At 42.7% G+C, this 21779-nt stretch overlaps 2 protein-coding genes across 3 annotated transcripts in view; both read right to left on the bottom strand.

Annotated features, from left to right (window-relative positions):
* Positions 1 to 985: 985 nt before the first annotated feature.
* On the bottom strand, positions 986 to 6679 carry trim47 (tripartite motif containing 47). Its single transcript, XM_047607998.1, has 8 exons — positions 6439 to 6679; positions 5874 to 6085; positions 4377 to 4422; positions 4156 to 4251; positions 3822 to 4046; positions 3692 to 3714; positions 3484 to 3605; positions 986 to 3256 (listed from the first exon to the last, which is right to left on the bottom strand). Exons 1-8 carry the CDS (start codon positions 6619 to 6621, stop codon positions 2727 to 2729), a joined length of 1437 nt encoding a protein of 478 aa, XP_047463954.1. The 5' UTR covers positions 6622 to 6679; the 3' UTR covers positions 986 to 2726.
* Positions 6680 to 7269: 590 nt separating this feature from the next.
* frem2a (FRAS1 related extracellular matrix 2a) overlaps positions 7270 to 21779 on the bottom strand; it is a 60651-nt gene continuing 46141 nt past the window's right edge. Inside the window, exons 12-24 of one of the 2 annotated variants that reach the window (XM_047607971.1) lie at positions 20913 to 21043; positions 20331 to 20489; positions 18950 to 19253; positions 17932 to 18063; positions 17269 to 17600; positions 12584 to 12776; positions 12356 to 12481; positions 12121 to 12248; positions 11881 to 12015; positions 11624 to 11750; positions 10909 to 11096; positions 10654 to 10800; positions 7270 to 9883 (exon numbers count right to left, since the gene is read on the bottom strand). In XM_047607971.1, the coding sequence (XP_047463927.1) occupies positions 9332 to 9883; positions 10654 to 10800; positions 10909 to 11096; positions 11624 to 11750; positions 11881 to 12015; positions 12121 to 12248; positions 12356 to 12481; positions 12584 to 12776; positions 17269 to 17600; positions 17932 to 18063; positions 18950 to 19253; positions 20331 to 20489; positions 20913 to 21043 (2654 nt within the window). In that variant the 3' untranslated portion in view covers positions 7270 to 9331. The remainder of the gene's footprint in view (positions 9884 to 10653; positions 10801 to 10908; positions 11097 to 11623; positions 11751 to 11880; positions 12016 to 12120; positions 12249 to 12355; positions 12482 to 12583; positions 12777 to 17268; positions 17601 to 17931; positions 18064 to 18949; positions 19254 to 20330; positions 20490 to 20912; positions 21044 to 21779) is intronic. The other variant, XM_047607972.1, reaches the window with a different exon arrangement.

The raw sequence follows: 21779 nt of genomic DNA, 5'->3' as shown, positions 1-21779 counted from the left end.
CAGGCCTTATGTTATAAAATAGAATATCATAAAAAATAAAAAATAACATGATGATTTTTTTAAATATATGTTGAGCAGTAATATGATTTAAGGTCATTTTGTATAAAAAACAACGATTAATTCCAAAATAAATGTTCTTACTACGTTTTATTACAGCATTTTCTGTTTTACTATTTCATTCACTTTCATTCAGGTCATTTAATCTACGTAAAAATAATGTCCGTGTTTGGAGACACACCTCTCCTCCAATCAAATAATAGTGGGCCCTTCAGAATTTGGCCTTCCTATTCAGTGGTTTTGAAAACGCTGAGCACACTCCTGCTGCGTGCTCCGATGAGGAAGATCCCGGGCGTTACCATGGATACCAAGTCATCCACTACAGAGCGTGGCTCCAGGCACCCACTGGTGGCGCTCACTAAAATAGTTTTAATCAATCTAATGAGGGGATGTATAATTCATGTTCAAATTTGCTTCCTGACAACATTTATTTAAGAGGTTTTCAAATAGAGAAAAAAAAAAAAAAAAAAAGGCTGCAGGCAGTGAACAAACAACTTCTCCTGTTTATTTTACTCAACTTACCGTGGACACAACCGGATGAAGAAAAGCTTGTCAGCAGCGTCTGCTCATCCAGTGTTAAATAAGGTGCCTGCGTATCACATCTTACGGTCATTCATACGTCCAGTCATCAAACCCACGTCTCCATTAAGAGAATGGAATAAGTCAACACTGAGTCATAACCAGGGCGAGAAGGGGAGGGGGGGTGGGGGAGATGTTTTCTCACCTCCTCCTTCTCCTTAAATGTTCTTGCAGTATTAAAACTGAATCAGCAACATCAAGCCGCCTCCTGACGTTAAAAATAAGGATGTTTGACTAAACTAGCAAATAAAATTGTGTTGAGAAAGTAACACAAAGGCAACTGATGCGGCACAGCGACACTGAGATCCCTAATGGAGACTGATTAAAGACAAAGGACAGTAATGCACAATGGAATTATACAGTATGTGTTATTTAGTACACCCACCCACAACAGTAGACATACAGTACACACTGACTTTAGTGAATAGTATTAAAAAATAATAATAATAAAAAAAAATAATCAGGAATAAAGTTTTTCCTCTTTTAATGTCATTGTCTGAGAAAAACTGAGCACATTTATAGCAGGTGACTGTCCCAGAAACGGGAAACTTCAAATTATTTCTCCTCCCCAAGCCACAAGTACAAACCTCAAACCTGCTAAGCTGGACAAATGGATGAAATTCAATAATGAAAATTATGTATTGAATGAGGCACAGTTTCAGACAAAACGTTTAACACCAAGTACTCAAATATGAAGAACGGAATAGTTTTGATTCGGAAAGAAAATCGACGGGAAGAGTCAGAACTTTCTGCTCCTCACTATTGTCATTTAAAACAAAACAAAAAAAAAGTCATCTCACTTGAAGTTATTTGAGGCCTTTAAGATGTTAAAATAAAAGCATTAAAATCATAATAATCTTTAAAAATAATAATCATAAAATGTAGTGTATGAAAGAAAAAAATATATATATATAAACATCCAGATACGTGTATTTTTACATTCAAAACAGCATTAACTGATCAAAAACGTTACAAAACCAGAAATATGTATATCAGACTCAAAATGTTTGCAACAACTTAACTGGATTGATACTGTAAAGCAGGACCAGTTAAAATAATACAACTGAAGAAATGCTGCCGGGTATTCATGAAAAACAAAAACAACAACAACAAAAAAAAAAGGAAAATAAAGCTTTCACTCGGTGCTCGACTGCTTTTCAGTCAGGTCCACCATGACGTCGCTCTGAGTATTTGTTGATGGAATGTAAAACCCATCTATGAAGCCCGACATGGCTGCAAAGCTTATTAAATTACACAGTTAAGACTGTTTGTCTTATATCAGCTTATTCACACATTGACTGATAAAACGGTTTTATTATCAATCAAAAACAAAAATGACAAGACTTAAATCCTTTGGTCTAAATAAAATTAAGTCTCAAAATGACCTGGAATAATAATAATAATAATGATAATAAAAAAGAGAGAACTTTAGTCCATATGTGGCAATGTGCAATAATCTAAAAATGGGGCTTTGACTCATTTTAAAAAGGTCAGTAAAATAGCCACCCTTAAGATTTTAATGCTAGAACGTTTAGTCATCGTCAGAGCTGAATCTGACCGTTCTTCAGAATCAAAGTAAAGAGGGAATATTAACAAGTATCAATGTGATAATTACGTCAAATCCAAGATCTGCCCAACAAGGCAACAGTAGAGTTTGTCTGGCTTAAACCAACATGAGTTAATGTAGCGTACAGTCGTATGGCATCATGGTTGCTAGTACAATAAGAGATGTACGCGCTCCCATCACAGAGCATCTGAGGCATCTGCGACCCAGCAGACACAGTGATACAGAGAGCAGAGCACCTCTGCAAACCCCCGGCCACAATAGCCGGGGGTGTGAGCCTACAGTGTGTGTCTAACTTGGAAAAATAGCAAATTTCCTTTCAGTGTGACGACACTTGAATGTAAACCTTATCATCTAACAGCAGTAAGACCGACAAGTAACAGCTGGGAAGCATACAGTAACACGCTCTAAGAGTCACTCCAACCTGGTCTATGAGAGAAAGCCTCGCCAATGGCAAAAATCTGAAACACACTGGCATGAGTTTACTCCTCGAAAACTAAATGTAACCGCTCCTCGAACCTCAGCTTCAGTAATAGTGGCATATTTGCAGCCTGCTGCCAGGATCGTTCTTCCCCGGGCTGAAAAAAGGGTAGACGGGCTCCTCGAAGCAGGTGTCAAACATGTACAGTCTCTTCATCGTCACGGCGTCGTAGAAGCTGAGGCGCCCGTTGTCGTAGTCCAGGTACACGCCCACGCGCGGAGAGTTCCAGTAGTCGGCGACCGGGATGCGGCCGTCCTCCCCGTTGGCGTACAGCCGGTCCTGCAGGCACAGGCTCCAGTAACCGGAGGAGGGGGTGAGGTTGACGAAGCCCTTCCTGTTGCTGCACTCCGTGGTGACCCCCAGGTACCACACACCTTTGTCCCTCACGTCCACCTCCCAGTAGTGCTGGCCGCCGGCGTACTGGGCCGTGGCGAGGACGCCGCAGAAACGGTTGAAGCGGGCCGGCAGGTCCGGCTCCTGGTTACGAACGAGGCCCTCCTCCACTTTGGTGTCAAAGTCTGAGATAAGCAGGTTCAGGTGAGCAGTGTCTGGGTCCAAAGTGAGGTTCTGAGGCACTAAATGGAAGCAAAGGGTGAGCATGAGTCATGTGACACTACTGTTGGCAATAATATAAATCAACAATCACGATGCCAAAAATATTTACATTGGAATACTACTCCATCTACTTCATAACATGCTAGTTTTAAAACATTCATGTGGTGATGCAGCAGTGCCAGCCACTCTGCTGCTTAAATGTAAATGTTTGTGAGATTTGAAGTGTGTTCAATGCATTAAAACTCACTGGTGTGCAGCACGTGCATCATCTTCTTCCACATGATGAGCTGAAAGGGCCCTGAGAAGTCTGTAAATTCAGTCTGACAATTAACTGGCTCCAGAGATGTGAACGGCTTGCAGTGGATCACTCTGTGGAAAAAACGTGGAATAACAACAATTATGCACATGTTAATATGGAGTATTTATTTTCTTCTTTTAAATGAAAAGATACTTACTCATTGAATGTCTGAGAAAGGCTCTGTTGGAGGAAAAAAATAGCAGTGAAAACAGAGAAAAAGTATAACAGATATGAGGCTCTCGACACATAAGAGTTGATAAATTGCAGATTTAACACACTGAACTGACCTCAAAGCTTGTTTTCCCATTGACGTGGCTGTGGATATCAGCAATAGCTTTGTCCACAGTTGCTACTTCTGTCTCCACAATTTTCAAGTTGTCATCTATGACTGCCATGGTGGCCACTTCCTCTGCATCCAAGGCATCGAGCAAGGAGTCTCTCTCATCTAGCAAGAACTGGACCAACGCGCCAACATCTGCTTCAATTTTCTCCTTAAGTCTCTGCTTCTTCAACTAAAACGCAGAAAGGTTCGAATGAACAAAGACACACTTTTATACAGTGTGTGACGTTTTTCATGTCTTCATGCCAAACCAAAACGTGCTGAAAAGGCAAGTTCCATACCCTAACTTCACTTTTGGTTCGCTCATCAGCCGTCAGAACTTTTACACATTTAGACTTATGCCAGTTGAGCTCCATTTGCCTCAGCTTCAGCTCCATCTGTGACAAAAACAGACATCGAAGCACACAAGAAAACACAGTACATTAGTCATCACGAGACATTCTAGGTGCTAATTATAATAAAATACTGAATTCTAGGAGACTTGTATGTGCATTTGACTTGCCTTCATTTCATTCACAACTTCAGGCACTGGTGCCACCTCATGGTGTCTGAAATGACAGAAACAATGACCAGTTAAATAGGAATTTGTCGAAAACACAAAGAAGTTTCTCTTTAGATTCAGACGTAACATTACTGAGTGTATATTCAAGACCTTGCACGCAACACTGAGTGCATTTCCTCCTTATGTAGAGTTTAAAAAATGCTTGCTGGTTGTCTTCTTCATCAGTTTCTTGTTAACCTTTAGTCAAAAACAACTGTGTTGACGTCCCTACTGTACAGCTATGTGTCAAGGTGTGGCTGGACACGTCAGCAAAATAAAATGCTGACCTTCATGGGTCAATAGTGAGCAGAACAACTCAAAAACACAGTGGAATCATTGTCCAAGACACATTATACCCATTTTAAGATACAATGGTGTCTTTATTTTCAAATAATGTGGACAAAGTGGAAGCAAACACATGCCATATGTCCTTGACGATTATAACGTTATGTCCTCGTTAAAGCTTCAGAAGAGTAGGGTTCACGAACAGTCCGTCTTTTAGTAAGTCCCAGTCCTTCTTTTGTCCTTGATGCATTCTTCCTCATCAACCCATTTTTGTGCTAACTCCAAGTACAGTAAACAACTGCCACAATCCTTCTTTTACACAACATCCTATTTATCTCTAAGCAGGATTAGGCAGCGTTTCCACAGGTCATGTACAAGTGAAGCAAACGCTAAAAGCCACAGATCATTGTCTGTCTTATTCTTAACAGTCTTGCTCACACTATCCTGGACCGAGCCTTGAGTCGAGAAAGTCAAGTGACCATTTTAAGACATATGATATGTGATTTAATATTTTAGGATTTGGCACCCAGTATAATCTTGACACATGTATGCAAGTCTTAAATGCACTTTGTGGTGTTACTGTGATGTGATAAATAACCACCTAGAACCCCCTCCAATATAAGCATTAATAACTACATGACCTGCTGGCGTTTGTGATTTCTGACTAAATGCACAGAGGTTGCAAAGGTTTCAGGAAGAAAACCACAGTGGGGTAATTTAAGCAAAACAGAATAAAACAACGGAAAAGTACACTGCTGGTAAACTTTGGCATGTCTCCATCTGAAGAGGCTGAAGACTTGCTCAAGGCCAAAAAAAAAACAAAGATACTGGCGCACTGATTAGGTTATCTTGTTAACAGTGAAGGACGGACAAAGACAGAGACAGAGAAATACAGAGATAGCTTCTTTTTTTGTCATAGGGAAATGCAAAACAACCTAAATGAGGCATGTTAGAGCTATAGGATCATTTGCAAAGGCCATTAAATTCAATGTACATCATCCATACAAGCTGTCCTATAGACTTGAAAAGGTCTAAACCGGTAACTTTACCTCAGAAACACCAGTGGCTAATGTGTGGTAGCGGTTGATGGGTTTCCAAAAGTGGATTTTTTTTTTTCTTTAGTGTACACAAACTCAATAAATCTGCCTAAACCAAGGGGGCATCACAACCAACCTGTGTGCTCTGGATTCCCTGCAGACCACACAGATGGGTCTCTTATCGGTTTGACAGTACAGTTTCAGCTCTTCGCCGTGCTGCTCACACTTTCCATCTATCTTCACGGGCTTGGAGGGTGGCGGACAAGACCCCAGACACTCCAGGTCGTCCAGTTTGGCCACTAGGTTCTGCACCAGGTAGTTTTTCGTGAACGTCCTCTTGTTGAACACCTGAGAGAACAAAGAAAAAAAACGTGCTTGGAAACATGTCAGCAACAGGTTAATAACAGCGTGTTATATTGTCACCCTAGTAGCTAAAGTAAGGTTGGTTTATTTGGCTGCTGACATAACTGCTGATAATTTAGTGAGAGCTATCGTTAGCTACCATAGCAACGGTAGCCAAAAGGCACTGCGCAGCTAACTAATGTTATCTTTTAAAGACTAGCCGCCAAACAGGCTGTTTAATTCGCCCAATAAACACTTTATAGTAATACTGTCACAGCTGTACATTGACACAAAGTAGGCGAGAAAGCATAAAAAATAAAAAACAACGGTCGGAAAGCGGGCGTCGTGTATGTACTTACCGTTCGGCACTGGGGACACTGATAGCCGTAGTCTCCGCCATTTTCGTCCCAGTGCATGCAGATGCAAAAGCGACAGAAATTGTGGCCGCATTTCAGTATGACGGGGTCCTTGAAAAAGTCCAAACAAATTGCACATGTGAGCTCTTTCCGCAGGTCGTCTCCAGCGGCTCCAGCGGTCGCCATGTTTACAAGTGAGAAACAGCAGCGGCAGCAGCGCAACACAGGAAGTGAAGAGGAGAGGAAGGAGGGACGCATGCGCATATTTGTGCTGCGTCACTCTTCCTCTTGACCAATCAGATCTCTCTATGTTTTCTCTGTAAAATATGTGAAATCTTTTTATTTAATTTACGGCATTCATAGGTTATGCTAGAGGGAGTATTTATAGATTATATAACATACTTTAGTCACACATTGGTGCCTCTTAATTCCTATTCAAAACAACTAATTTGTTAGTGTTTTAATTTTAGATAATGTGTGATTTTGAGTGTTTAACTTGTTAGGGGCCAGTCTGAATTGAGCCTCAAGTCAATATTTCAAGTTTATATTGTTTAATTTATCATTTATTATTCATTGGTTTCACTGCAAATTAACTTGTTTTCTAGATCCCTTCTTATTGTGCTCTGGCTGGACCTACACACGTGTCTCAATTTTTATCCAGTTGTCTAATAATGTACCACATTTTGATGTTTTGCTTTCCAGCGTATGTAATGTCTAGTTTGTAGGTGTCGAAAGTCTCAAGTATTCACAATCTCAAAGCATTTAAGTCTAGTCAAGTGTTGAGGCTTCATTTTATGATTCCAATCGTGTGCAAAGATTAAATCAACAACAACACACCAGTAAACAATATTTATTCTTAAATACATATACATAAAAACCCATTCATAAAAAGACACGAAGTGAATATCAAGTTTGATTGTTTGTGCTAAAATTGTCATATGCTGTACATGGGGACATAACTGGCTGTGAAGTATACATTGCATTGCATAGCTTGTACTGGCGTGTGAGGGATGTGACTCAAAAAAGTGCATTTGACGTCAGATATGGTGCTATTTCCAAATTCGTTAGGGCCAACGGAAAAACAAACAAACAAACAAACAAACAAACAAAAAAAACTTTACAGCTGGGTTTCAGCCGGCCATTATAAATCAATCGTCACATTTCCGGGTCACGTTCACATCAGCTAACCCTGACAAACATTAGAAGTAAAAACACAATGATGACTTACAACACCATATTCAGACGCATATTTAGGAACACTGATCTCAGTATGTTGCACATCCATTAACAATACACAGAAACGAGAAATGTCAGCGGTGGCCTCAACGAAATGACGCGATTATACTGTATAACGTCTCAAACGCGGTGTTCTTCGTGGTGACGTACTGATCTGTACGCAGCTATGTCGGGTTGCATCGTTTGTAATGAAAACATGAGTCAGAACAGTGAAATCCCACACAGCGCAAGTGACAAGTAAAGCTAAGGGGAACGAAACGTGAGAGAAAACGGGGGGGTCAGATCGTTGAATGCGGATATGCGACCGTTCACAGCACCACACTCATTAAAAGTGTGAACATAAAAATAAAAAAACAAGCTGATAGTGGCTCTGTGGAGATTTTCTTCAGCTGACAGTAGTAAATTGTGTTACAACACACAGTCCATTTTCTGTAAAAGAAATTACTCCTGAGATGATTGTTTTTAACAAACCTTAACCAGTGTTTTCTTTATTTAAATTTTATATAATATGCCCTATTTTTTTTTAATAAATATGAAAGAAAGACATAGTGGAGCGACAACACCGCGAGGATGGATAGAAGTGAGACGCTGTGGCGGCCCGGAAGCAGTGATGAACGCACTATAGAGGAAATAACACAAATGCAAACAGTTGTAGAAATGAACAAACTGTCTCACCAGAAAAAGGCATGCTCAGTACAATCTCAGACACCGTTCCTCATCATATGGTAGACAAAATAAAGAACATCAGACATGGACAGACTCAGAAAAGGGAACTCTCAAGGTTTAGTTGACACGTTGTGTTGTTCTTTACACAGTGCGTAATTCAGAATGACTTGTCTCAGCAAATATGTCATGACAAAATATTAGGCACAGTACACCCCAGAATTCTTATTATTGTACTCATGCAGCATAGCCAAAATGTTGTAACCCAAAACAACTGGTAGTCTACGACGACGATATTCAGTCCCGTATTTAGGTGTCAATTTCCAAAACGGATGCCAATTGAGTTCATAGGACAGAAAGCGAGAAGATATTAAAGATCCTGTAATCTTGCACCCATAATCTAATAAGGTATGGTTAGAATGCGACGCACAATATGTGTGTTTGTAAGCTGTAGAAAAACATTCACAGTTTGGGAGACACACACAAGTACCGGGGTTCATAAGTTTCAATAGAATTTTGACTGACATGAGGTCAGGTCAATGGTCTCATGTTTTTCGATGAGCGTTCAGTACCCTGACATCTGGCCCCGGTTGCCAGAGCTGAAACCGCAATACATCTCACCTGTCCTGAAGTGGTATAGTTGCCTCAGGCACTTTAACACCACAAAGCCAGTAAGAGACACAGAGAGAGGAAATACCGCGCTACTAGCAGCACGAGCTGGAATGTTAAATAAAAACTACGAATAGGACTGTCGTGCTGTTCGCTGCCACTGTGGTCAAGGTATGTAATGGTGTCAGTGTTGTAGAAATCTCCCCCCGTTAACAGGCACACGTAATAACTCACATGATCAACCGCGTTTTTTGGTGTTTCGGAAAGTGATTCAACAGCAGTTAAAAAAAAAGAAAAAAGAAAAAGAAAATCCAAAAAACTATAAAAACCCTCACATCCTCCCTACGTCCCGCTGTCCGTCCGTCTGACCTTCCACGCACTCAACCGCTCAGACCTCTGAGCCGTTGTGGCAGTCTTGCATCCTCACCACCAGCATGGGCTCGGTACTGACAGATCCTTTCACCACCTCCTGCACACCCTCCCTCCATCCCTCCTTGCCATCCTTCTGTCTGGATCTGAGCACCAGTACGATGGTGACAATAATGAGGACAGTGAGCAACAGCCCGACCAGCACCCCCACCACGGTCACCACGCCTTCGTCTTCCTCCTTGGCGTTCAGCTCGCTAGGTTCCAGCTCATCGGGGAGCAGCTCGTTTGACCCCCCCGACCTGCGCTTGGTACGGTCCAGGGCGATGTGCATAATATTGGTACCGCGGTTGTTGTCTGCTCCAATGTCTTCAGCGACCGGTGGGACGTCGTCGCCGGCTGACCTCCGTCGACGCCGATGGCTTTCGCCGACTGATGGGCTCAAGGCCAGCTCGTCGCTCGTGGAAACGAGGGAGTGGTACTCCAGGCTGCGCTTTCCAATGCCTCTGTTGGCGTTGTCTTTGGAGCGAACCGTGTAAATGGTGTGAATGAACCATTCACGGCCTGCAGCAACCTGAGGGGAACACAAAATTATTCACATTTTAGAACTGTGTCTCAACTAATTAAGTATGAAATATAAATATTAGAGATCCACCGATATATCGCTACGGACCCGTACATCCCATACATATGCCCCTCCCCCTGCTAGCGGAGTGTGTGCAGCTGGAAGCTGGAAAATGCTCATACTCATAGGCGTGTCGAGCACTAACCCTTTTGTTACCATCACTTTTATCATGTAAATGGGGAGAAAATAAGCAGTACTGGTGCCAAATATCAGCTCAGAAAAATTCTCAGAACGTATTGGCCATCGGACAATGCCAATGTAAAAAAAATCTGTATCAGTCAATCTGTAATAAATATCCAGTAGTATAAATAAAATCTTGTTCGGAAAACTATCTAAAGTCATTTGGAGGAAAGACAATCACAAATTAATGACTAATTAAATAAAAATATGCACCTTCAGTTAGCAATATCGTAAACATAGTAGTAAATATCTATTTATGTCCCATTTTAGGAATTCATTCATGCCTATGTTTATTTTTACTTTTAATTTGATTTGATTTGATTAATTTAATTTTCAGTCCTCCATATTCACAACTTCTAATAAAATGGCATCTCATAGCTCTAATTTAGTTCATTATTAAACTCTTGATTTCTGCCAAGGTCTGACTACAAAGCCGTGTCCTATGATAACACATGCACAGCAAACCCTTTTGATTTCATAAAGTATCTTACTGCTGAAGCTGTTATTGGTTCTTGACTAAAAGAAACTGTCAGATATACCTGGAACATGGCTGTGGAGTCCAGTCTGAAGCCATCAGACCCCGGCTGTCTGACGAGAGACATAGCTGATGGATCATCCACTGCCAGCAGAGCATTAAAACCGACATCGCCAAAGTGACGCGCCTGAGTCTCCGGCTGAGCCTTGTCCTGGTGACGTGTTACATTGAAGAGAAAAACCGAGAAAAAAAGATTGTAAAATACTTCACCTCTCTGCTCTCACTGAAATTGCAGCATCAGAGATCTAAATGTACTCACAAGAATCTTGAATCTGTAAAGCAGTGAAGGGGAGTCAGCCAGACAGCCGAATTCAAACTTTGTCGGGTTATACTTGGGAACATATCCATCGGCGCCAGTGCAGAGAAACACTTTCTCTATGCTACAGAAAAAGGAATCTCCCAGGTTCTGCACGGGGTCCACCATGACACGTCCATATATTGTGTCACCTGAAACATGTTAAGCCTTTTATTTTGTAAGGTAACAAGGTAACCTCTGCTTTCTACAGAAGAGTATTAGGGCCATAAATGAAAAAAAAAAAAATTAGAGGAAGTAGATTTTTTTTTTCATCATGCACTCAAGAAAAAAGTGTACATTTTGAGAAAAAGTCAAAAGTAGACCTTTAAGCTGACCTTTTTTTCTGGAGATTTCAACTTTTTTTTTAACATTTCTTGAAATTGTATTTCGACTTCTTTCAGGAAAATTTGACTTTTTTCAGGAAATTTTGATCTTTTTCTCAAAGCGCATGATGAAAAAAAATCTAATTCCTTTAATTTTTTTTTTCTCATGGGTGGCCCTAATACTCTTCCTTCGATTTCTGTCCACATGAAGCAGACAAACCTTTACCAAATTGTTTTTCCAGGTTTCTTTATAACAAGCAACAATATAGGAGAGCATGTTAAGCTATGCACTGAACAGGTATTTTTTTATCTTCACTTCACAGACGTTACAAGTATATATAAATCATAGATCGTACCCTCAGAGAAGGCTGCGTCACTCTCTTGACCGAAACCCATAGATCCATCAGAAAGCCACAAGGTCCTCTTGGACAGCAAAAACATCTGAGTGTTCAGGCTGAATTCCACCGCAACTGGGTCGCTCACCTAAAGTGTGCAGATGGTTAGCAAGTGACAGCATGATGACAGAAGGCAGATAGTCGATTATATTCAGGGAGACAGGGACAGCAAGATGTCACTTTGGAATATTAAAAGTCTCATACTAATACTGCCTTACTTGCTGGAATCTGATGTCTAGGTCAAATGTGACCGGTTCTCTGGGGCTACAGACAGGTGGAACGGTGTACTCCATATTCTGGGCCGTTGTACAGGGGATCAGCTTCACGGTGTAGGTCCCAGAGTAGTCTCTCACCTACATGCAGCAGACGGGACACACTCAAAAAACAGTCAGGCTCACAGCGAGGATGTCTCAGATTGTGCACCAAGGTACATTATATAAATATTAACAAGGTCTTACCGCAAAATCTGAAGTGAAGGTCCACTGCTGGACTGGTTGGTTGTAGGTGGGCTCGCTCCTCACTAAGGTCAGGTTAAATGTCAGGCCAGGGTGGTCCACACTCATCACCATGGACGACATGGAGGCTGCTGGGTAATTTTGAGAGGAAAAACTCACAAGGGATACAAAGCTACTGACATAATCATCACTGGCGAGGAGCAATACCAAAACTGATATAAATATCTGCCGGTCTCACCAGCTCTTCGTATTCTGCCTGACGAATGCGCCTCCACAAACAGACCCCTGAACTGAGCCTTGGTGCGGAAGTTCACCACCAAACGTCCCTGCTCATTGATACGCATGCTTGTAGGATAGAGTGCACCTGGAAAAACACACACAAATGCATATGAGATCCTGCAAGTTTATTTTCTTTTTAATGGACAGAATCACAAACTATAATCATTTTGGAGTCTTGCAGACTCACCCTGTAGCTCTGCCTGCGGGGGGCTGCCGATGCCATCCTTCCAGAGAATGGCTGTGTCGTACACAAAAGTGAGGCGCAGCTCGGACTGAAGGTCGAAGTGCTGCCAGCCACCGGTTCCCACCGGGGAGTGGAACACGTAAGACACATAAAGGGGAACACGCAAGGTCACGTAGGACTGGACCAGATTCAGCACCTGGAAGGAAGTTTCAGTCGGAAGTTAGTGAAGTTATCTTATCAAGCAGATAAACTGAAGGCAATGCGTTCTTCTGTGATTACATTTTAGTCAGAGAATAAAATTCATGACAGACATAGAATGCTCCTTATTTACTGGAAATGTAGGTTACAGCTATAAGCAATAAATCCTCAGCCTGTATTATCCTTCCAGATTTAAGGGGGATGGTGGGTTGATGAGCTGTAAGACTGTAAGACTGTAAGACCGGAGAGGATGTAACAGATAAACATTGTTCTCCTCCACAGTGTGTTTGAACTCTGTCCCTCCTACTCAGCGTTGCTGAAATGCAGAAAGGTCTTCTTGTGTTTTACACAAAGAACCGCAGTGGGCAGTGACGTGGGCTTGTATTGGGCTTCTATTTTTCTTATAAGAAGAACACTTAAAAATGTGAAAATGACTGTTGATTATTAATCAAGCAAATGTACAATCAATAAAATATAACTAATTAAACTAAAATATAACTACACTAATAACCTGAGCAGAATAAAAAAAAACTTTATTTTCTAAAAAAAATGTTTTATAATTCCATTTAACACATTTTTTTTTGCTACAAAACAGTCTTCACACGGACTCTTCGTTGCAGTTACACGAATACCACCACTAGGTGTCTCTGCACACCAACAAAACTACCACAGTTTTTTCTCGCAAGAACAAGTTTGCCTTAGAAACTGATTATTTAAATTGCAGTACATTATCTTTATTTGACATTGTGTGATAGATCTTATATTCATACATTATGCCAGAATCTTTATATATAGGCGACTATCACTATTGAGATTCATTTCGTATTGACATAGTATCATCTCCCTCTGCTTTTACTTCTCCTACTGTTAACAGTAACCTCATGCAAATAAATGCTTTAAAATCTGTCTCTCTTCCTTTTATTGGTTTTACTAAATCTTGATGGATGCATGAATTTATCTGCTTGCTTCTGATTCCCTCTTCTTCATCCTTGTCATTTAGGGGGGTACGAGCTGCATATAAGTAGTTTTTCCCCCTGTTCTATATAAGCTCTTGCTCCTGGGGTTTCATGATCTGGGTCCTGTGAAGGGTCTTAATATTTGACACTAAAATATAAACAAAACTGAACTGAGGTGAATTTGATATTGATTTGAATCTAAAAGGTGTAAATGATTCTATGTGATTACCGCGTTTAATTTTAATTTAATACTGGGAAGTACAAAAGTTGGCAAGAAGAAAAAAAAAGAAAAGCAACTTGTAATTTCACATGTTTCTTTGATCAACCACCCATTTTAACATTCAGCCACCTTTCTAAAACAGCACTCGAACACACAGTCTGGACATTCAATGAGGCAGAGAGACTCTTCCTGTCCACCACAGTGTCTATGAAGTTAGTTCTGTGAATCACTGACTGATGACTGAAATGATTAATTTAATGGCTGCTATAGCGAAAGGCAAATTACCTTTCAAAGCCAACAGACCTCCTACAGACGGTCCATGCTAATTAGGACGGGATAAAGGTAAAAATTGTTCACTAGGATCCAAACCGAAAAACGTATTCACACATAGAAGTGCGCAGATACTCAGCAAGTGATAGCTTAATGAAAGAAGTCAAAGAGATGGTGACATTCAGAGACATGCCCCTTCGGGATGTTAAGAGCTTCAACTCAGGCGGCCTCACTTACTGAAGCCTGATCAAAAGTGACCGGTTCCGTGGGACCACAGACGGGTTGAGCATATTGTGGAAAAACACTTTCCCCTCTCTTCACCTTTCTAGTGCATTCAAGCGTTCAGTTTAAGGAACGACTCCCGAGAATAAGAAAATAACTCAGCAGTTATGTAGAAATATGATGTAGGCACGAAAAAGGAAGAATAAAACACTGCTCCACATCATTACATCCGAAATCGAGTATTTGTCTAGCGCATTACGTCTGCGCTCTCTGATGTGTGCACTCTGGTGGAGCTGTGAGGTAGTGACTGACTTATTTATTTATTATTTTTTTCAGCACTCCCCTGCAAAAAAAAAAAGTGACAGCGTGACAGTGATCTCCCTTAACGAAGAGGACTTAAGGTCTAGTGGATGACGGGCATCGTGTGTAACTAATGTGAGCAGGCGCTTCTTGCAGTGACAAGTAAATTCAGTCCTTACTTCCTCTCCATCTCCTTCCCTGTCATATGCACGCACACACACGTACAGCGGCCCGATCGGCAACGAGAAGCTCAAAGGCTGCAGGAGCACAAAGGAGCAGCAGGACACGAGCGAGGGAGCAAGGGTCCGTCTCCTAATCCACAACAACAACAACAACAGCAAGAAGTAACGGGATACTGCGGCGTCTAACGTAGCAACAGTTGCAACATCTGCCGCGATGATGCAACGGCAGCTGAAAGTTTGTTCGGATCTAATTGACAGCTGGCCAATATGCCGGAGAATTAAACAGCGACGTCCGAATCCTCCGGTGAGCTCAACAGTCGTACCAGCAAGCCAATTAAAGACAAAGAGTGAGGTAACAAAGATTCTGCTCGTAAGCATGACAGGGTGTCAGAGTAGATATCCAACAAAGATTCTCCCTTTCGTGATTTTTCACAGATTTTGTGCAACTTTAAGCGAGAGACAAGGACACTGAACAAACTGTTGATCGATCGCGGACAACCCTGGCCACCCTCTCCGTCGTGTGCGGAGCACCTTCTCCAAGAGGCTCAGACAACTTTGTTGTCTTGAGGACGCTAGTGCACTTTATAAGAAAAGGTCAGAACAGGCTCTGCTTACTAAGGACACTTAGGTCCTTCAGAGTGCGGGGAGCACTACTAACGTCCTTCTATGAGTCAGTGGTGGCATCAGATAATAAAAAAAAATTTAAAAAAAGACTGAACTGAAGACTGGTTCGGTTCTCTGTTCTGGGCTGCCCTCTTGAGCCCGTGGAGGTGGCGAGTGATGGGTGGAAGAGAGCAAAGGTACAGCCATCCCTGATGGAAAAGCAGTGCCACCCTGTTCATGGCACTATAACAGCACTGGACAGCGGCTTCAGCAGCCGACTGCTGGGAGGCTCTATAACCAAGCCTCCTTTCTATCAGGTTTGATTTTATATATATATATATATATATATATATTATATATTATTATATTTATTTTTTTTTTTTTTTTTTTCTTTCTTTCTTATCTTATGGTGTAGTATAGTATGGTACAGTATGGTATCTCATGAAATATTTCCTTTCTATCTATCTATCTATCTATCTATCTATCTATCTATCTATCTATCTATCTATCTATCTATCTATCTATCTATCTATCTATCTATCTACACTCACTGGCCACTTTATTATTTACCTTCAGAAATGCTTTAATTATTTGTGGCATACTTTCAACAAGGTGTTTGAAACATTCCTCAGAGATTTTGGTCCATATTGACATGATGGCATCACGCAGTCGCTGCAGATATGTCGGCTGCACATCTATGATGCCAATCTCCCGTTCCACCACATCCCAAAGGTGATGTGTCGGATTGAGATCTGGTGACCGCAGAGGCCAAAATTGTCCAATTTTGACAGGAGTGGCACCTGGTGTGGTCTTCTGCTGCTGTAGCCCATCTTCTTCAAGGTTGGACGTGTTGTGCGTTCAGAGATGGTATTCTGCATTCCTTGGTTGTGACGAGTGGTTATTTGAGTTACTGTTGCCTTTCTATCATCTCCAACCAGTCTGCTCATTCTCCTCTGATCTCTCACATCAACAAGGCTTTTTCGTCCACACAACTGCAGCTCACTGGATGTTTTTCTTTCTTATATCAGCAGTTTGTGAAATACTCAGACCGGCCCATCTGGCACCAACAACAACACCACATTCACAGACACTTAAATCCCCTTACATCCCCATTCTGAAGTCGTCTTGATCACCTCTACATATCTAAATACACTGAAGTGCAACCATGTGATTGGCTGATTAGCTATTTTTGTGAACAAGCAACTGAGCAGGTGTACCAAATAAAGTGGCCAGTGAGTTTATCTGTCTGTCTATCTATCTATCTATCTATCTATCTATCTATCTATCTATCTATCTATCTGTAATGCTCCATACTGAGAGCAGTGGAGAGCATCAGCAGAGTGACTGTCAGGTTTGCAACACTTTGCTTGTGTGTGTGTGTGTGTGTGTGTGTGTGTGTGTGTGTGTGTGTGTGTGTGTGTGTGTGTGTTTCCCTATGCGTACGCGTACTTTCACACTAAAAGCTGTCAATCACATGCCATATAGGGCCTGTATAGGGTTGGCAAACACACAAACATTCAGCGAATGAGGCACACAATGGAGGCAAACAGGTATGGTGCCGTTCTGTCTGCGCGCCCTTCGCCTCAGAGCGGCTGTAAACAAACTGAACATACAGACGGGAACACACGCGGAGGTGCACCCAAACACACAGCGGAAGCTAGCAGTCAAACAGATGCGCGTACAAACCCCAGATTGGAATTTATACCTTGTGTACAATGGCGCGCAAGAAACACACACCTGTCCGTCAGTCCCTATGGTTCCCCCGCAGTCCGTGAGCAGCTCAGACATGTGGTAGTAGCTGGTGAACTCCCAGAGACAGGCCTCCAGGTTGAGGTTCCTGTAGAAACGCAGCGTGCCGTTCCCCCGCAGGGAGCCGCTGAACTGATACGGCTCGGAGTCTCCCATGCTCTCGGGGCTGCGCGTCGAGGCGGTGATGAAGCCGTGGCCCGTGGTGACCTCATTGTAGTCGAGCAAGTTGGAGCAGCGGTGGTTTCCCACCCGGGTCCCGTCGGGACTCAGAGTCAGCTCAAAGTTCATGAGAGGACGAGTGGAGATCACCGGGAGCATACCTGCAAGAGGAAAGAGGGGGGTGATTCTGAGCACGTCCATGCCAACTTTGTTCTGAGAGAGATGATCAAAAACACAGAGGGAAGAAACAGCTGAGAGAGAGAGAGAGGGAGAAGGGGGAAAGTTATGCGGAACAAAAGGAAGACGCAAAAGCAGAAGGAAGCCTGATTAAAAATCAAGAAGAAGGTGTTAGGTGGAGGGGTTTGATAAAACCCTGGTTGGATGTATATTAAGGCTGCCACGCCATCGATCCCCCAGACGCGAGTGTTACACACGCCAGATTACACTTCACTCCGTCTGGGGTACGCGCCCCTGCCTCCAGCTCCCACCTACCGTCTATATGAGGCATGGTGACAGTCACTTTGATGAGGTTGGGGTGCTTCGGGTCGTCCGCTCCAGTGTAGCGTAGCTTGGCGGAGAAAGGCTCAGCGCCGACAGTCCCCATCTTGCGCGGCTGGCACATCCCTTTTTTTCAATACAACAAGAGCAGAGAGGAGAGACGCTGAACGCAAGGACAAGATTGCAGAACATTTCCGGGGACTGCGTCTAGAGCCGATTACTCAACACATCCCGCTTTTTACACATTACATGTTTTAAAGTAAACTCGTATTTTTCTCATAACCCAGTCTGAACTGCTGCAGTGTCAGGTGGCGGTTTCCACGTTTCTAAGAATACCGTGCGACCACGCTGAGCCCGAGAGGGAAAGTCTGAACTTGTTGCGTTTAGGATGTGTAGGAGTGGAGTGAGTGCAGCATGGCAACACCAAAAGAGTAATTTTTTTCCCCTCCTGTTTGAGAAATGAGTGAGAGCTTTGACCCATCTGCAGAGTAAGCAGCAACGCTGTATTATGGATTACTGCTGTAAGCGGTAAAAATGGCACTGTGCCATCTGCTTTTAATTTATAGAGTTTGTCTACCCCTCACAAGCAAATTAAACCAAATCACCTCTAATAATTCAGTTAATTTCCAAAGGCTAATTTTCTCTACGTGTTATTCATTAGGTAAATTTTTCTACCAATGCTTAAGGACTACTAAAACATTATTTTGACAGCAGGATTTGATACGCTTTTTTTTTTTTAATTATTTTTTTGCCTTTTGTAAGTGCAATAAAAATAAAATGGGACTAAAACGCCGCATTGTCTGCAAAGGAAACGTGTCATTGTCTTTTACATGCCTGCTCTGTGCGGCAGGTTGTGCTCATCTAAAACTCTATTCCTGAACATACGGGATGCTAGGAGAACAAAGCCCCTTTTGTCACTCCGCGACGGGACTAAATCCCTGTTGAATTCGCCTCGGAGAAAACTGGAAACGTTAAGGCACACAAGCAGATTCGCCCATTGTTCGTTCCTCACCTTCCTCCCGGCTGATAGTGACAATGGGGCTGCTGAGCTCCAAACCCTCATCCCCGTTCGAATTCACGGCCCTCGCTGCGCACTGGACCCTGGAGCCCGCTTGGAAGTAGACTGAGTCCAGCGTGATCATCTTGGAGGAGGTGAAGAACGTGTCAAAGTCCGCCTCCCTCACGGGGCTGGTGACGCCGTCGGGGCCGGCTGGGGCGCTGATGAGCCAGCGGTAGCGGGTCAGGGTGTTGTTGATGTGCTCGCTGACACAGATCGAGCCCGTCTTGTCGTAGTCGGGGTATTTCGTGTTGCACGCCTGGAGGACGGTTAAGGAAATTTAGCGGGAAAGACACAGCAGACGCCAGAGGACAGAGGGAGATCGAGGCAGAGGACACACAGAACGAGCAAGCGGACGTTGTCATGGAGATCCAGATGTTTTAGTGTGTCGATATGTTGTATTTGAATTCTTAAAATTATAAAGATGGGTGTGCCGGCGGTGTCACAAGAATTTGTTTTCATACTTCCTTTTAAACCTGTTGACACTGAGGCTCCTAGTGCAGCACTCAACACTCGGTTTTGACAAGAAAACTTCATTTCAGCTCTGCAGGGAAATGAACCACATGCACTCTTCTCGCGTTCACACAGCTGCAGCCACGTGCAGCACAAACATCGCACAAATCCATTTGAGTGTTCATCTGGTCTCTCTGTTTTTTAAGAGTGGAATCTGGGTGAGTGTGACTTACTAAACAGTGGCATTTAAGGACAGACCGGCCAACTCCTGGAGGACAGTTGATAAAGAAAATAAAACACGGCGACCCATTTGGCTGCGCTGCGCAAATCGCTTCTCTTCTTCTAATGCTGCAGTGTGCGTCTGGGGTTTCACCTGGGGACTGAATGGGCTCTCGGCCAATTGCGGGGGAACCTGACAGAGTCGGCGTGTAATATGCGACCTTGCGATGGGCTCAGCAGCGATAGGGGCGGGGATTGACAGGTTTAGTGAGGCGCTCTGTGTGAAACGGCGCACCGTTGAGACAGCTTCTGTACCGGTGAACGAGTGAAGTGCTGACTGAAAGGTAACGTCTTCTGCCTCCATTTATCCCTTTACTAAAATATGCTGGAATCATGTTAATGTGTATTTAAAAAAAATTGAAATTTGTGGGGGGAAACTGTGAGTCAAAATTTAAAAAAAATATATAAAAAATGTCTAATCAACCAAAGATTTTGTTCAAGACCTGATGGGACCGTCTGTGGGATCATCCACTAATAACATTCTGTTGCCAGACACCACAGGACACCTTCAGAAGGCCCATGTCCACTCTCTAATGAGTCAGAACTGTTTTGGAGGCGCATACACAATAGTAGGCGGGTGGTCATAAGCTTCTGTTTGACTCACTGTGACGCAGATGACTGGGTAACCAGCTGGTGGGTGAAGGTTGTCTGGCGTCCTGGCGACATCATCGTAATGGAGCAGCGAAACCACATGGGGCAGGGAGGGGAAAGTGACGTCAGCCATGCTGTTGGTCTCCTCGATGTAAACTATCACTTTAGTCACCTGTTCCACAAAAAAACCAAAAAAAAACAGGCGCTTTAAGACAGATGAGAACCACCGACACAAAGGCATTTATGAGTCAAGATGCCACGAATTACTGTCAGAGGATGCGTTTTCAATCTCACTGCCACGGCTCATTCGCAACCCTCCCTCTTATTTTTCTCCTCTGCTCACTGTGTTTTCTGGTAAATCTATTATTTATGGTAAAATGTATTTGTTTTGCTCTTTTAGCTGCAGCTAAAGCAAAAGTGCTGCTGTTGTCTTGGCCGGGACACCCTTGAAAAAGACGTCTCAGTGGAAGTGACCTGGATAAACATGGGTTAAATCAGTTTGGAAAACCTTTTACTTTTTCATAAAGCCCACGCTCCATAACTGTCAGCTCGGATCTTGTGTGATTGCCGCGCGACGGCTGAGCACGTTTCTGACCTGAGTTTCGGCCACCATGTTCTCGTCGGGCTTCAGATGGAGAGTGAAGGCTTCCCTCATTTCTCTGACTCCGTCAAACAGGACCTCGACCTCCACCACATGTTGTTTTTCCCCCTGTTTGAACTCAATGTCTGGGAGAGACACACACACGCACACACACACACAAACCGATGAATCACTATTAAATTCATCTAATTAATAAACGGCGCATAATGCATAATCAACCTGTGCCGATAATATTATTTTGTGGTAATAAAAAGAGGCGACATCAAGGCCAAGCTTCTCCTGCTAAATATGGATACTAACAGAAAATGAAAAGGCTTCACAGATGAGTCCAAATCACAATTTATTGCTTCAGAGGAATATATCACTTAGCTAAAAAAGCACTGCAGGTTTTCTATTTGCATAGTGCCAAAGGTGGCCCATCTCCTCACAAGGTAAGTAATGGAGCTTTGCATTAGAAATGTGCTGCAGTGGAAAGAAGAAAAAATACTGTGCAAATTGAGAAATTCGCTGCCGTATAGCTCAAAACTGCTGGGAAATCTTAACAGTGGGCATGCATGTGTGATTGGAACGGATGTGAATGTATTCATATAAATATTTCAGGCCTTGATTAAGCTTAAGAAAGGTTGGCTGCACTAAAAGCTGAATGGATAGAATGAAAGATTTCACCCCGCTGACAAAGCAGGAAGAATACCGTAATTCCATTAAAAATGACACGACCCTCCATCGTAGGAGTATTTCAGAAATTAATTTCTCACATTTTGGATAAAATTAGAGATTGATGACCCAGGGCCACATAGACCGACCGAGCCGGCTTTCATTACTTTCACTTTCCTATAGGGAGCATCGGTTCAAACAAACTTC

Source organism: Mugil cephalus, chromosome 15 (genome assembly GCF_022458985.1).
Source record: "Mugil cephalus isolate CIBA_MC_2020 chromosome 15, CIBA_Mcephalus_1.1, whole genome shotgun sequence".
Lineage (NCBI taxonomy): Eukaryota > Metazoa > Chordata > Actinopteri > Mugiliformes > Mugilidae > Mugil > Mugil cephalus.
Note: the sequence above shows the minus strand (reverse complement) of the source record. Positions and strands in the feature narration are given on the sequence as shown.